Below are 16,214 nucleotides of genomic sequence, written 5' to 3' on the forward strand. Positions count from 1 at the left end.
ACTCCCTAGTACTACCCACCGCCAATACTTGCATCCATCGTTTGATCGATGCGCAATGCAAAGCTTCATCCGAGGCCGAGGCGGTATGCGTATGGGATGGAAAGCTTACTTATGGAGAGCTGGATCGTTTCTCTGCATGTCTTGTAGCAGAGCTCATAGTTCTTGGAGTGGGGCTCGGACCAATTTGTTCCTATTTTTTTTTTTTCGAAAGGTCCAGATGGACGCCCCTCGCTTTACATGCTGTTCTTCGAGCGGGAGGTGCTTTTGTGATGCTGGATCCTTCTCACCCTGAAGAGCGTCTGCGAGAGATCTGTCATCGGTCTCAAGCCAGCTTAATCGTGTGCTCTGAATCTCTGCACACCAATTCGTTGCAGCTTATCACGAATATCGTAACAATGGGACCCGAGAAAGCGGAGGTCTGGTCGAAAGCAACAGACATCCCTGCTCTCAAGTCCGCGGTTCAACCATACCACGCAGTGTATGCCGTCTCCACGTCAGGATCTACAGGCACGCCGAAGGGGGCAGTGAGCGAACAATCCTCCTGGATGTGTTTGTATTCCTTCTGAAAGCCAAAGGTACAACAATTTCCCGAGGCCGTGAGGCAATTTCAGGCAAACTGGATGCAAATTACACCCTCTGTAGCCCGGCTATTGAAGCCAACCGAGATCCCTACTATCCAAACCCTTGTCCTCGGTGGGGAGCCCTTAAGATTTGAGGACATTGACCGGTGGGCACATTGCGTTCATATACTGAACGCGTACGGGCCATCGGAATGTTCTGTCATCAGCTCCATCCACGAACGCGTGGAGCCTGGGTGTGACCCAGACAATATTGGGTTTGCAAATGATGCGGTTTTCTGGGCAGTTGATAAGAGCAATATCAATCAATTGATCCCTATTGGAGCAATTGGTGAACTCATCATCGAAGGCCCCATTGTGGGCAGATGCTATTCGAACGATGAGGAACGGACAAAGCGGCATTCATTGATAGACCGGCTTGGGTACAGCAATTTCGCGCTCAAGACCAAGATCAAGCACCCATTTATCGGACAGGTGATCTTGTGCGGTATCAGGGCGATGGATCCCTAAAATACATCGGTTGCAAGGGCAGTCAGAACATCGAGTTAGACAAGGTAGAATATCATGTCAAACGGAGTCAAGCAGAGTTTCAGAGGGTGGTAGCAGATATTGTAAAGCCACCTGATGCACTTGAGCCAGTGCTAGTCGCGTCGGTCTGCCATCGTCCATCAGAGTCACTCACCCCTTCGGGTGATCTCTTCGTTGACTGCACGCCGGGCTTCCGAACAAATGCCCAGGCTGCCCGTTCCAAGCTTCTCACAGCGCTCCCACGGAGGCCGTTTCAACAAGAGCTCTCAACAGATGCAATACCTTCAAACGTTCCATCCGCAATTATGTAGACGACTCATATAGAAATTTCCTAATATTATCCCTTGAGCTTCTGTAGCAGCTGCCATCTCGAATAGGTAGGCGCTGGCTTAGCTCCGTTTAGTTACTTATATAAATAATAAGACCCGCTATACCACGACGCAACCCGACCAATAGGTTTGATACCCGAAAAGCTTCTTTAGATAAATAGATATCTACGTTAGGATTAGGCGTTTCGATCTACTCAATAGTTTATTATTATATAGAAATAGAATTAACCATCTGCTTAAATGCGAATCTCATCTAGGAGTAGGAGTAGAGTGGTAATAATAGCCGACACACTTATGTGGCCGGCCTCGCTTCAGCTGACTATGCCAGATTAAAGTTGCATTCACGCTAACGAACTATTTAGGAAGTTTAATACTAAAGTTTATAAATCCTCGACATACTCTTCGTAAACTTCCCAAAACATAACGATTATTCAATATAGAACGGAAATACGGGGAAGATAACCTAAACTATTCCTCCTTTCCTTACCAAATAACAATAGAGTCGCTAGTAGGAAATTCAAAAATTCTCACGCGGAATATCGGTAGTTGACCGGAACTGTAACTCATGGCGATTGTTTCGTAAAGGGTTCTAAGAGATGTCAATAGTGTTCGTTGAAGCTGCACGTGATCTTAATTGTAATTAACAGCTTGAGATATTGTGATTCGAATACAGTGGAAGATTTTGCTCAGGGATGCTTGAATATGGGTCATCACATTAACTCCACTAGGTTTCAATTGTGCCTTTTTATATTACTTTACAAACTACTAGTTCTACTGCTATGAAGTGCGGGTTCACCATTGATATGTCCGGTCAATGTGCATCAAAAGGGTCAAACCTCACGGCAGGATACAGAAATTGACGCATGTAATCGCATTAGGGGGATCACTTTCGTCTGGCAGAGAGAGGAATAACAACTAGGGAAGAGCGGTACAAAGTTCCGTTCCACGGTGGTGCCAGTTTTATTGGGGAAAACAGACACGACCAGATCTACTTAGGCACTAAATAAATAAGCCCTTCCAAAACCACCTTTCAACATATAATATCAAGACCCCATAGTCAGTTGAATTTTGAATCTTATACGATTCTTATATTAACCGCAAGCCTTTAATAGCTTCTCATCGGTAGCTACAATGGAGTCACTCAGACATAACAGCGACCAAGATCTAGACCGCTAATCATCGGAATCTAGTCTTCTCGATTTATATGCGCGGGTACCGATGCACACACACCCGACGAAGGATTAGTCGGAGAATCTCTATCCGCGATCCACCACACGATCTTGAACCGTTACCACTCAGCCTGAAGGAGCAGCGACATGTAGCCTCGATTCATCCCAGGGGTGCCAGGGAATTAATTCATCCTTCTTTTGATGTCTCCTGCTATATCATTGGTGCTGAGTACTTGTAGGTGTGTGTGCGACTTTTCTACTATTCCGAAGCCGTCTGCTTGTCAGACTGCTATCAAGCGCTTCCCTCTTCAACGCTTATCCTTCGAGTCGGCCCCGACATCTTGTCGGCCTAGCAGCAGCCTGACAACCGCGTCATGTCCACCTTCAGCCGCACAGGATAACGGTGTCCGGCCCCAGTTAGCTTTCGACTCCGCCTCGACATCTTTTCGGTCCAGTAGTAGCCTGACCACTGATTCATGTCCGCGCCAGGCCGCGTATAACAGGGGTGTCCGGCCTAGGTTATCCCTCGAATCCGCCTCCACATCTGGTCGATCCAGAAGTAGCCTGACAACCGCGTCATGCCCCCCTCCCGCCGCAAAGGACAACGGTGTCTGACCCCAGTGAGCCTTCGAATCCGCCTCGACATCTCGTCGGCCCAGCAGTAGCCTGACCACTGCTTCATGTCCGCGCCAGGCTGCATATAACAACGGTGTCCGACCCAAGTTATCCCTCGAATCCGCCTCCACATCTGGTCGGTCCAGCAGTAGCCTGACCACAACCTCATGTCCACCACCAGCAGCATAGGACATCGGAGTTAATCCATCGTTATCCCTCGAGTCCACCTCAACGTCTTGTCGGTCCAGCAGTTGGCTGACGACCGCTTTATAACCACCCCGAGCCGCGTAGGATAACGGAGTTAACCCATTCTTATCCTTAGCATCCGCCTCAGTACCCTGTCGATTCAGTAATAGCCTGACCACCGCTTCATGACCACTTCGAGCCGCATAGGATAACGGCGTTAACCCATCGTTGTCCTTCGGGTCTGCCCAAATACTGTCGTTTGCGAGCAGCAGTTTCACCAAGCCGTCCTTCCCTTCCTTCGCGAGTAGATGTAGGATCGTCCTCCCTCCCTCATCCTGACGCGTGGTATGCTGAAAGGTTAGGACCCCTGCGAGCCCAGGAGCCGCACATAAGAGAGACAGCAGGTCAACCGGCATCAGATATTGTGCAGACAGGAGGATCAGTTCGATAGGGAGATGGGCTCCCATCCTAGACACACTCATCATATCGCTTCTCCGGGAGATACGGAAACTGAGAGTATAATTCACACGTCTTAACTAGGAAGTCGAATAACGTAAATAATTGCCACGAAGAACAATCTTTAAAAATAAAACGAGGTAATAATGGGGTGGTGGTTGTGAACTTGTGGGGCAATAGTCGGTCCAAACTTTACTACGCAAGCTGTCGCTGTATGTCTCATACCTAACCCGATGATTGGTACAGAGCGGCCCCTATCTTTCTAGTTCTCCAGACCATCGGTAAGTGGCCAATCGTTAAGACACTTTCCGCCGTGGTCACGTTCCTGAACGTCTGAACAAAATAACTTATAAGTGCTGTTTCTTCGGAGTCCGGAGTTTCCTGCCAGCCGCACCACCCAATGAAATGATTGGCCACACCTTTGCAGAAGCTGGTTAGCGGGACGGCGCGTTACTATATTTATTTATCTTCTTTAGGATCACCCTCCAGCATAGGAGATTTGTATCTGTATCTTTTGCCGAACTTGTGCATCCAACGTCTTGGGGCACAAATACGACGACCTGAACCGATCTTTACTCCCAAATACGGGAGATCATTATCCTTTCTACCAGTCTAGTTCTGCTAGCACGATTCGTCTATACTGTTATTATAAGGGGATGTATATATCTTCTAAGTCTTGCTTCTACCTTTGCTGCTTCGAATCTTACGGTCGTTGTATTAGTTCTTAAAAATCTTGACTTTATTCTTAGGAGCCGTTCCGTTTTTAAATAAGTATCGCTATCTCGTTGGACTAATGGATTCCAATTGTTCTCTGCGTGAACCTACTACACTAGCAGGTCGCGTAGCTTAGGCGGATCCTACGGTTTGATAGATTATCGCCTATGCCCCTTAATATGCGTCTTCCTGTCGAGGCCATTTTTCAATGTAATTAATATTGGCCTTTAAAACAGCCCACATTATTTACTCAGTTATATACCCCCACTGGCCTCCCCGTGACTCTAGTTCAAGTCCATTGTGCCGTCGAGAGCTTCGGTCTGCTTGTTCTCTGATAGGTAAGGCGCTGCTGTCCACGCCTGCCGACGACGCATAATGTGCATTAATCAAGTGATACACTTATTGTTATACTATATGGAGTTACGATCCTTTTGATCGTCCTCACGTTTGTGGAGAGTCCTGTATTAACCGAGTTCCCGATGGTTATATCCTGAATATGTAAATCGCCCATTCTGGTCTTAAGTTAGCCAAACCTCACATGTTGGCACGACTGGAAGCCGAGCTTCCACCTTATGAGGCAGGGAGACTACTTACCTGCTGACGGAAAGAGGTTGTTTCGACGGAAGGAAATGAAGGCAAGAGTTTGAGGACGAAAGGTGGGCAGGCTTTCACACCAGGCGTGGTAAGTGCGATTCGATGGTTTCCGACAAGGATCGAGGACTCCACCGAGCTTCCTTTACGCCATCATGCGAAATGATATATTAGAGATGCGAATAGGAGAGGTAAAGAAGACTCAAGATGGTGGATAAAGAGGATAGAACGTATAGAAGAGGTGAGGGATTAGGGACGAGGGGAGAGAAGAGGAGGAAGAGGATGAGAGGATAAAGGGAAAAGAGATTGGAGGTGGAAATTTTTCTCACTCTGTGGGAGGGGAAGTGAATTCCTCGGAGCTTTCTGTTACTCTTAGATTGTGTTTGTTAATCCTCCTGTGAATTGCTTCCGGTATACCCTTCCCCTTGTACTATAGTGAGAGCTCTTCCTAACACCCGTGATTTAGACCTCATTGAAGGCACTATACATCCATACTGAAGACCTCTATTTCCAATCTACCCCGGATTGCTTGTTTAAAAATATCTAGTCTTCTTACTGAACCGTAGTTTTTCTATAGGTAAACATCATCAGCCGAAAACGCTTCGTATCCATGGAATCCCATTAATTGTCTACTCAGTAGCGATATCCCTGCAAACCCCTGTACCTACTTCCTAGCAATAAATCAACTCATCATGAACCATCGTCTTCGGAATCATCGTCTTCGTCGTTTTCAGTAGTTCCACCATCAGTAGGAATATCCGTTTCCTGTTCTCGCTGCAGTAAATGTCTCATGGTGTAGTCTTCAATTTGTTCCCGGAGATCGTCAAGCATTAACGGTGGCGGCCTTTCCGATTCTGAGAGGTGAAGGTTCAACTGGTCGCGGAGAATGTCTTCCCATTCAAGTCTAATGCCCTGATGGGCGCGATTGTGGGGAGGAGGATAGAGAGTCTGGGATATGATTAGAATTTGATACATACTACCGGACAATAACAAGTTGGCTTACCATGCTTCGGCCGCGCTTACGTCTTTGGCCGGAATTGGGGTCGAAAACATGTACTTCCACAAACCCCGCCTGAATGATGGTTTCGTCTTCTTTCAGCGGCTCCAGCTTGACAAGGATCACGGTTTTGATCCGGCCCTCAGAACCTTGCAACAGCAAATCTGCATCTTGCTTCAGAGCATCGAATGATTCTGAGTACCCGATCTCCAGGGCAATCGTTGGCCAGATCGTATTGTTGTTTGAGGTGGCAGGGACCTTTGGGATGACAAACACATTGGGGATCTTTTGGCTAAAACATGGTTAGGACCATTGTGAAGGAGAACAGCTCATGGCTGACCTACCTCTGAAGATAGCGTCCTTGGAAATTGCGTAGGGTGACATTTGTGCAAACGCCTAGTGATTTCAAGTCGACGTCACCTAACAGTACCATTTGCATTGCCCATCGATTCATCCAGGTTATAGCGCTCTCATGCATCCAAGTAGGCATTCTGAAACAGAGAATACCGGTAAAAGAGTTATAGGTGTATCTTGCATAGCAGTCGTCCATTAGCGAGCGTATGTATATATGAGAAGTATACTTACTTGATATGTTTTGTCTCGTCCTCGAGAAAGTGTTCGACCTCATTGAATTCGTCCAGCGTTACCTGAATGGACCCCCAGCCGGCTTTATTCAGGAGGAATTGAATCCTCGCTGTGAGGTGCATGTTGACGGGTTCGCTCATGGTACAAAAGAGACGGAGGAAGGTGGAAGATAAAAGTAGTAACGGGGAGGGATGTGCGATAGAGAAGGAGCGACCTTGGCTCAGATGATCGTGTAAGGAAGGAGTCAAAATAGGAACCGCGACAAAATCGAGCGGGACCTGAAGATGAGGAAGAAGATAAAGTCAGGGCTTCGAGGCAGGAACAGAACATTTATAGTTAAGGAACTGCGGGGTGCCTGAGGCATCACAACGCTCATTGCGTTCTCATTACATATGGCAAACTTTACCACCGGCTTTTCCTTAGAAGCCTGTAATATATTGGTGCTTGGGTTATCTGCATTGCTAAATCCTGATGTCTGATGCGTATCACTGCAGAGTTACCTAGGTAGGTAGGGGATTACTATACCCTGGATTGAGGCTTCCATAATACGCAAAGGCGTCATATTGGGCTTCCTGTGCTTGACTTTCAAACCCTTGAAAAAGGTACGCCTTCCACGATTGAGATATCTTTGGATGAATCGCATCTTTAGTAGGTATATATGGTGCGGGTGAACGTTCAGGAGCCCTTGGGGGTTTTTAAATGCACGCTGCATAGTTCCCTCCTATGACTCCGCATATCTACACAGCAGGTATTAGTGATCCCCTATTATAACTATGGATGCGTGGACTATGCAGTCTGAGCCGCTCTTTAACACCATAAAGCAAATAGACAAGCTTGTAAAATCGATACTTGAAATAATTACTTATCAGCAGCCACTTTCTTCTACCAAACTTGCTGAGATATAATATACTCTTTATCTATGTTATACAAAACTCAATATACTATAAGTTCTAGTGAAGTAAACAGCGAGTTGCTTTATTTAGACAATATCGATATCCTGGTTTCCTTAGATATCCGAAGACTACGGGATTCACTGGGGTACAAAACTACGCAGATATACCGCAGCTTCCAGCGATATAGACTTGTGATATCTAATAATATTAATTATTTTCTTATCTTCTGTATAAATCGGGTTATAATAATAGAAAATACTATAAATATAAATCCGCAATTACAGCAGTAGATTATCGCAGATCCTCAATTACAAGAATAACCGAGTCCCAATCTTCAAGTTTACTAACAAGAACTGATATAAATACAGTCTATGCAGATAAAAATAGCACAATAATAATAGCAGCGATATTTGTAGAGAAAAAAACAGCCACAATCTCAATAAATCCAAGTATACCAGTATAACTCGGAAATCAATAATCAACTGCAGCAGATACTGATAGCAGCTATAAAGACTAATAATAGTAAACTTCCGTAGATTTTCCCGGGAGTTTAATATAATACAAGTAGATATGGCAAAACAATACAACTTACTTTATCAATAACATCTCTTACGGTTATAACAAGCGATATCCAGTTATCTAATACTATACTATAGTCCACCCTGTCAGTACCCACCGCAAATTATACAATAGTATTATACCGAATACGAAAGGGATACTAAGCTTTAGATACAGGAAATTATTCGAAGAGAACGCGATGCTGCTCGGCAGACTTAGATAATACAGCAATATTAGCAAAGCAGTAATAAAACACGATATACAAGACAATAAGCGGCTAAAGGCTCTTAATATCTTGGAATTATAAAACAACTGCTTCTCGTTTTATCTCTCTGGCAATCTCTTATACCTCGCATTCTTTTTTTTCTCTCCGTGTATAGCCCATATTATATAGAATAAAAGGTAGTAGAATATCCCACAGTTACCGGATACATGTACAAAACTATCGGTACAGCGACGTATTTGATACATAGCCAAAATATGACTATTGCAGCTAATCATATCCACTAATCACGTTAATTTACCGCACTGCATATGATTAGGGTGTCAAAGACTATCTAATATTGGAGGTATAAGAAGGATAATTCGGCTGCGGATGTACAGTATATTCAATTGATAAATAGAAGGGTACTTTCAATGTACGTATCATTCTCCAAATCAAGACCCTAATATATCACAGCATCCTGATACTGCTCTAGTGGCCAAATTTAAGACTTCTGTAGAGATTGTAGAACTGAATACAAGAATATCTAAGCTTAAAGATCAGATTTTTGCAGGTGATCCAGATTCTCATCCTAATTAGTGCGGGAGCGGCCCTAGCTCTATAGCCAAGTGACAAGTCACGGATGATCATCTATAGCATTCATGAAGGGTCTATTGAGTAAAGTAACTAGTACTACTAAAACACATTGAGTGGTTGTTTCTGGAAAGGTATACTCCGTACATGACGGTGATTGGTCATTGTGAGTTCCACCTAGGCCAAAACCGGTCTAGTGATAGTTTGCACAAGCTGAACTATTAGACTATAGTCTATAGTATAGCTTTGGTATGTGATCTATATAACTTTGAATCTTCTTTCAGCTCCTATGATGTGACTAAGTTGGTAACCACTAAATCCTGACCCCCTTGGGCCTGACAACTCTGCCTACCTTTTTTTTTTTTTTTTTTTTTTCTTCTTCCCCCCCCCCCCCAAAAAAAAGAACAACTTACGGAGCGCTCGTCTCGCCTTCATCCCCAGATCCTTCAGCATGGATTGTTTCTATTATTGTATATCTTTTCTTTTCATTCTAATACCGCTATGCCTTAAGAATGATATTTCCGACATAACTGGTTATATGCCACGCACTACCTTCAGCAACCTCCCAAAGTGGCTAATATCTCAATACAATCCTACACGTTCAGTTGTATGTCGCTCATCAATCGGACTGATATTCAATGTTCTGGCAATTAAAAAAATTTATATCTTTTTAGACTTCCCTTTCTCCTGAAATACCTCCTTTACCTTCAGTAAACCTCGATATCACTCTGGCCGGCCTCTTTCGTGAACACGGCATTGCCGACCCAATCGTCATAGACATATACAATGGCTACACCCACTTCGATGTCCACCCTCAAATCCTTCGTGAAACTATCTATACGCAGGATGAAGATGTCGGTTTGCCTGATAACAGCATTGAGGCACTGGAACGATTCCGAAATTTGGCTCTTACCTATAAAACGGTCAAATTCTTGTTAGCTTTGGGGCCAGTTGATGTGTTTCTGTACTCTCCAGTCAATGCTCCGGCCCAGATTGAGCGAATTTTGTCACCACTCCCAGTGCATCAACGACCACAAGTGCATTATATTGATTTGAACCAGCAAGACATACAAGAGCAATTAGAACAAGTCACCCATGGGAAAAAGCTATGGTACTATCGACCGAAGTCGTATATGTTGCAACAAGACACTCTTGTCAGTCCTGATTTTGCGTACACGATCAACGACAAACGCTTCCTTCTACACCCAAGCATCCCGACGCCAGACCTAGAGATGGTCAGCTTGCAAAGTGAGGACCTAAGCACCTCTGTCTTTACCACTCGGCCTTTGCCGTTTGTAGTGAAGCTTCGACGTTGCAGCGGGAGCCAAGGGACGTGGGTTGTCACTAGCGAAGACGAGAGAGAGATCATGCTCGCTGCCATGAAACAGTACAGATCTCGTGGGGTGCCCGAAGTCCAGATATCAGAGTTCATACATTCCACGCAACCTCATTATTCTGTGAACTTTTTTATTGGTGCGCCTGGTCCATCTAATGAAAGTGCAGTTGTCACTTTCCTCGGCGCCACCGAGCAGGTCTTTTCCATAACCGGACGCTGGGCTGGTGGAATAATTGATTATCAGTCGCAGGAAAGTATCAAAGAGAGGCTGATGGGTACGATAAATGCAGTGGCAAGCACCATGATAGGGTCTTATGTAGGCTGGGTGGGAATTGATGTCATAATCCATGAGCGCAATAATCGGACAGTGGTGGTTGATCTGAATGCGCGATTAACAGGTGGCTTCGTTTTATGTTTGCTTTCAGGTCATTTCATGGAGGAAAGGGGCTTACCATTTGCCCAGGCCAAGGGCTTTCACTATGAGGGTCAACCGGCAGATGTTTATACTCGTCTGGCCACGTTTATTAGGACGGGACAAGTTACCGTGGCTGCGGTTACGGAGACTCTTCCCAATAACTGTACAACCCAACTGATATTCGGTGGGCGGAACCGAGAAGAGCTTGCTGATATGAAAGGTATCATTCAAGAGACATTGAACCGCCGTCCGGATATTTCTTAGGAAAAACCAAAATAATATTTAAGACGAGATGATCTATCCGAACCCAGATAATTTTTCATGAGCAGAGTCACGTATTTCATACTCTATATCATTTCACATATCCATGCCGAGCTGATTCCACACACCTCACTCGTCGGCCACATCCTCTGCTTCCTCATTCAAAGGACATGGACGAGAAAGGTAGGTAAATAGTAGTAGATACCAAGGCACGCCTCCTGTGACCACTCTTTGCTCGGAGTTGAAAAGGTGACCAAAGGCATTCTTACAGATGAACTTCTCAAAATGAGCGGTTGCAGTTGAGCTGGAGCGTGAAATGCGGTCCTAAGGGCTTCATCTCATCTAGCGTTTATTTTGGTGTCGACTAGAGATGCGGCGCTATATATGCGGCAACATCAGCGCATTATAACACTTGAGCTTTTCTCTTTCGAATCTTAAATTACTCACTTTAAACACATTTACACCCCATTTTAGCAAGACTCTACGTTATGGTTGGATGCGTATGAGGTCAAGCACTCTCAGACGGGCAAGTAGGCGAAGAAGGCGTGGAAGCAAGCACTTGCTGGCCACTAAGACGCCTGTTGAGTCGAGCTTTGGTCTTTCTTAATCTCATAGAGTCCAACTTTGCCAGAGGCCTTGTCATGCTCACCCGCAAGGCACTCGTCAGACATCCATGCCATTGTTCCAGAGGTGTGCGGTACGTCTCATCCAGATCTCGTCAAACTTCTATAAGTCATACTTCAAGACCTTGTCTTGGATCCCTTCGACCATCGAGTCATAAGTTTCACCTTCTTCGTCCTCAAAAGAAATAGATCCAAGGCTGTCAGTGTAGCATCGGGATTGATATTCATATAACTATAGTAGAAACAACTATCTTGCGCCTTGTAGATATTGTTAGTGAGGTCGGATGGAGGCTTGCGTTAGATCAATGCTTATCCTAGACTAGAGAAAGCTTTCAGGATTTCTACAGAAATGGATCTATCCAAACAAAGAGTCCGTCTGTAATATAACATACCATAAAGAGAAGCCTTGCATAATTCCTACCGGCAGGTTGTTAATAATACAACTAAACATAATAGATTATAATAGATTTATTAACTCACGTGTTAATGGCGGTCTCGACAGGGTCAATTTCTTATTTGGGAACCGCAACATAATTAGTATCGTGGCGTCAGAGACCCTAATCACCCGCTATACTCTGCAATATGCCCTACAGGGAGATCTCAAGAAGGTATTTTTGCACCTTGGCTTTGTTTCGTAGTCCAACTTCAACTATTTGTTCCATTCTACTACCATTTCCATGTCCTTGCCTTTCGATTGTACGTTGCAGGCTTACATCTCTCAAAGTGGGAACTGGGTCCACGGCTGCAAATCCATCATCATAGAGTCGGGAAAGTCGGACCTCCGACCCGATATATGCCAAGCCCTATGATATCCGGCCAAGATATGTAGATGCGTAGATATTACGTTCCAGTTTCGACTTTTCGTCTCTTTTTCCATTGTTCTGTGGATTCACCGGTGGAGCAGCGTAAGTACGGATAAGTACAAGATGTTGCCTGGATTGTTACCCAGTGCACCTATGTAGTGCGACGGCGTTAGGCAACTGTGTTAATCTTAGAGTAAAATGGATATGCCGTGAGGCATGGTACTCTATATCTAGCTAGCATTGATATAAGCTTATAATCGCACATGAATTGGATAGTATCAGTAACTTCTATCACACTCCTGCAGTGCATTTCTAAGTCAGCACGTTCGATAGGCTCCAATACGAAACTAGTATTGCTCTATCACTCGTTACGGTTGAATTCAGGCGACATGGAAGATCTCATAGTTGATGGAAAGTAAAGCCTCCATATCCCACGGTTGTGAGTGAGTATCCAGTGAATTGACAATGATCAGGATTACCTATCCAGAAATATTCTATGTTGCGCGCCCACCTCCCCCTAAGACTTTCCAAGCCGCGCGTGTACTACCTAGAACAATTCTTCAAATCCAGCAATGTCACGACGGGAGCACATCCCCAGTCCTTGATGTTTGGCAGCCAAGTCTTCTGAGGTCTGGTTTAAGAAAACTTTTATGTCGGAAATTAAAGTTTGGGATGAATGAAATGTATGTTTCTCGGCGCGAAGAGCATCCGATATCCTCAAGAACGTCGACCGGAATTGATGGGAGCAACAGTGAGGAAGTAATTTCAGATGATTTCCTACTGGCAATTATATGTCAAACACGACATGATGTTTCGAAATCCTCCAGGAAAACAATGATTCATTTTCAGAATTGCCAATCTTTGGTGGTAAGCTGTTTGGCACCGGGGGAGTATCTGTTCACCTTGGAGGAAGGGAGTCATGCAGGGACAGCTACGTGGCCTAACGGGATACAACATAGGCATACTACCCTGAAGGTTACTCGGCACCAATCGAGTTATGTGTTGAAGGCCCTTGATCAAGAAGGCAAAGAATTGACTGTCAGCACTTTGGTTGATGGGAGCATTACGGTGACCAATGAAAGAGTTCTCCAATTGGCTCTCTCGGGTTGTGTGGACAGTTCTGATTTTGTAATAACGCTTTGGTCGTGGGTATCCATTAATGATAGGTGAAAGAAATAGGTTCTCTGCCCCTGGTAGTCTCAAGAATTGTGGCTGGTAGCTTTGTTTGCGATCTTATAGTATGATTATAGGACATGGTTCATGAAATTTTAGCTAGAAGAGGATGTGTTGTTGATTTCAGTATCTACTTATTGTGCTGGGCCTCTAAAATTCCGACATTCTTCACTAGGCCATTCCTTTCAATGAATCTAGAGTCTGATACATTATACATTATTTAATCCCATTCGACAGAAGAAGTATAACTTGATAGATCACTGACACTCCGACAGAGACAGTAAGGATTATAATGCATTCATGTCAGAGGTTTACCTGATAGAATACAGTGTTCATGTCTGACCTGTGGAGGAAATCAGGGCTTAGGGTCTAGGATATCGGCTTTCGGCGTTTACAGACGTGGGTCATATCCACTGGAGTTGCATTCCGAAGCGGAGAGGCGATCTTAGGTCTAAATGTGGATATAGTACGTAAGTCTGGGTCTTCTAATGTTCCATAGCCTCCACCGATGCTAGAGAAGAACAATGTACAGCATAAATTCCTGAACCGCTCGTAGCACTAGTACGAGAAGGGAGCACCAAGGTAAGCCGATTCTGGTTGGTAGAGCTGTATACCCTATACCGGGTAACAATAATTAGCTTTCGGTGATTGTACTTCTTAAAATGTCTGAAACACTCAGTAATTACACAGGCATACCCAAGTATTTGATTTGATTGTATCAAGTGTGAATTATAGTGAAATACCCTTCCCCTCCCTACTTTGAGTTCAATTCATGAATCAATCAATCAAGAATTTATTAACCTGGTAGAGCCTAACTAGTGAACGTCTAGCTATGCAGATGAATAAGAGAGCCTAGAACGTAGAACGCCGTATTACTCACAAAAGGCAATCAAAAAGCTTTTTGATCACAACTAAAACCGCCTGCCACTCCTCGAAGCCCATGTCCTTCCGTTCCTCACTATCCTACATTCACGGCTCCTGCTAGTGTCTCCTGGTAGGTCATCATTGGTACGTGCACTGAGGGTTTTGGCCAGGTCCTTTTGAACTCCATTGAAGGCATCGACTACATCAAACTTAGTAAAGATCTTCGAATGTGATAGGTGGGTTCGGTGTTCTGCAAGAAGCTTATGACACTGAGGGCTCAGCCCTTCTGTGGATTAATAGAAACTGTAAAGTAAACAGATACTTGATTATTTATTGAGCTGAGCCAAGACTGTGGCATACCCGGGAATACCATATAGCAAATGGTACCCATGTTAAACCCATGCGGATACTAGACATCCAAACCCATAGAAATTACAGCATATGGCCTGAAATTTTATGTACTCTTGCTTCTAATTCTTCTGGTTGTTACACCCGCTCACCCGAATGGGTGATATTATCATTAATTTATCACCCATCTCAGTTACACTCACCAAGGACTCACCAAAGACTCAGTATTTATCACCCCTAAAAGCAGTAACACACTCAGGGCTCGTTACACCTTTTGCCAAGTAGGTAATAACGGCTTAAATACGACCGAGCGGATGGGAAGCCCTATTTTCCACACCTTATCGTCGTATATGTCTTTCTAAACTAAGTCGAAGAATCATAGCTTTCTTGTAAAGGACATGCGGTTCTCATTCCCCATTCTAAAGGGCCTCCTCGCAGTGTATCTTGCACATAGTACATAATTATATCGATCTATTGTATATATCATTTGCAATTTATTTATTGTGATATGATCATCAACAGATACCAAACAAGTATCATAAACATCATATCGCCATACTAGTCAAATACCAAACTATCCTGAAGTCGTCTTCGTCCAAAACGACGCATCATATTCGTCCATAAGCTCCGTATATTCCGGTCCTGCCGCGACCCATCCTTTAATTCCACCTTCTAATACTAAGCTCTTCAGGTTCGTCTCGCCTTGATCCTGGAGATAATCCGCGAACCAACCGCCAGCCCGCGTTCCACGGCCTCCGGATGACCCTGTGTCTAAATCAATAACGCATTCTAATTTACTAGTGATATTCTACAGAGCATAGCGCACCACAATACCAGATAACACTCTCCACTTTACTTGCCGCTAGGAGCTTGTAAAGAGTAGGAATTGTTGGATATAAACTTTGGGCCGGGAGGTTCAAGGACCCCCGGATGGTGCCTCCCTATGCTTCTTTGTTAATCTGTTTCCGTACTAGACGACTTAGGTTCTCGACTTACCTCGTAGTCTGCGCGTCGTAGGTCTACTAGCACAAAATCTTTTCCGGGTTGTTTACCCTCCTTGAGCCATTGTAATAGCTCTTGGCGGGGTAGTGTGGCTGCAGCGCCCCTTGGGGCAGGATAGGCTGCATGCCATGGAGCTTGGGTTGTAGACATATTGAGTAGATATAATTAATTATTCTCGCCGGGATGGTGGTGAATGTAGATATTGTCGTAGGATTTCTTCGTTGATAACTTGAGACCCCACTCTATATAGGGTAAGGGCGGGGTATGTCACCTCCATTTCCTGATTGGTTGTAGAGACTTCAGTGTCTCCACCTAGCGTTGTCCAATCAGCATCGACCAGTGACATACCCTGAGTATCAAAATCTAGTACAAGGGATAGGGTCTATGGAAAATC

General features: G+C 44.6%; 4 protein-coding genes across 4 annotated transcripts; 2 read left to right on the forward strand and 2 right to left on the reverse strand.

Moving 5' to 3' along the window:
* Nucleotides 1-269: 269 nt before the first annotated feature.
* On the forward strand, nt 270-1,417 carry BDV27DRAFT_162885 (uncharacterized protein; the record flags this gene model as incomplete). The annotated part of the gene is made up of 3 exons (XM_032073463.1): nt 270-524; nt 576-935; nt 1,007-1,417. The coding sequence occupies 3 exons, from the start codon at nt 270-272 to the stop codon at nt 1,415-1,417; spliced, it is 1,026 nt and encodes a 341-aa protein (XP_031922243.1).
* Nucleotides 1,418-5,856: 4,439 nt separating this feature from the next.
* On the reverse strand, nt 5,857-6,888 carry BDV27DRAFT_162887 (uncharacterized protein; the record flags this gene model as incomplete). Its single annotated transcript, XM_032073464.1, has 4 exons — nt 5,857-6,114; nt 6,170-6,455; nt 6,508-6,693; nt 6,749-6,888. The coding sequence occupies 4 exons, from the start codon at nt 6,886-6,888 to the stop codon at nt 5,857-5,859; spliced, it is 870 nt and encodes a 289-aa protein (XP_031922244.1).
* A 2,645-nt stretch (nt 6,889-9,533) lies between these two features.
* BDV27DRAFT_162888 (uncharacterized protein) lies at nt 9,534-11,010 on the forward strand (the record flags this gene model as incomplete). The annotated part of the gene is made up of 2 exons (XM_032073465.1): nt 9,534-9,602; nt 9,670-11,010. The coding sequence occupies 2 exons, from the start codon at nt 9,534-9,536 to the stop codon at nt 11,008-11,010; spliced, it is 1,410 nt and encodes a 469-aa protein (XP_031922245.1).
* A 4,304-nt stretch (nt 11,011-15,314) lies between these two features.
* On the reverse strand, nt 15,315-16,020 carry BDV27DRAFT_136554 (putative arsenate reductase (Arc2)). The gene is made up of 3 exons (XM_032068790.1): nt 15,815-16,020; nt 15,645-15,759; nt 15,315-15,583 (listed from the first exon to the last, which is right to left on the reverse strand). Exons 1-3 carry the CDS (start codon nt 15,968-15,970, stop codon nt 15,393-15,395), a joined length of 462 nt encoding a protein of 153 aa, XP_031922246.1. The 5' UTR covers nt 15,971-16,020; the 3' UTR covers nt 15,315-15,392.
* Between the last annotated feature and the right edge of the window lie 194 nt (nt 16,021-16,214).

The sequence above is a fragment of the Aspergillus caelatus genome (assembly GCF_009193585.1).
Source record: "Aspergillus caelatus strain CBS 763.97 unplaced genomic scaffold BDV27scaffold_280, whole genome shotgun sequence".
NCBI classification, from domain to species: domain Eukaryota; kingdom Fungi; phylum Ascomycota; class Eurotiomycetes; order Eurotiales; family Aspergillaceae; genus Aspergillus; species Aspergillus caelatus.

Coding starts and splice junctions, on each gene's coding strand:
- BDV27DRAFT_136554 (XM_032068790.1), bottom strand. CDS start 15,970: ATGTCTACAACCCAAGCTCCATGGCATGCAGCCTATCCTGCCCCAAGG. Junction 15,760..15,814: donor TACGACGCGCAGACTACGAG/GTAAGTCGAGAA, acceptor AAAGAAGCATAG/GGAGGCACCATCCGGGGGTC. Junction 15,584..15,644: donor GAGTGTTATCTGGTATTGTG/GTGCGCTATGCT, acceptor ATTTAGACACAG/GGTCATCCGGAGGCCGTGGA.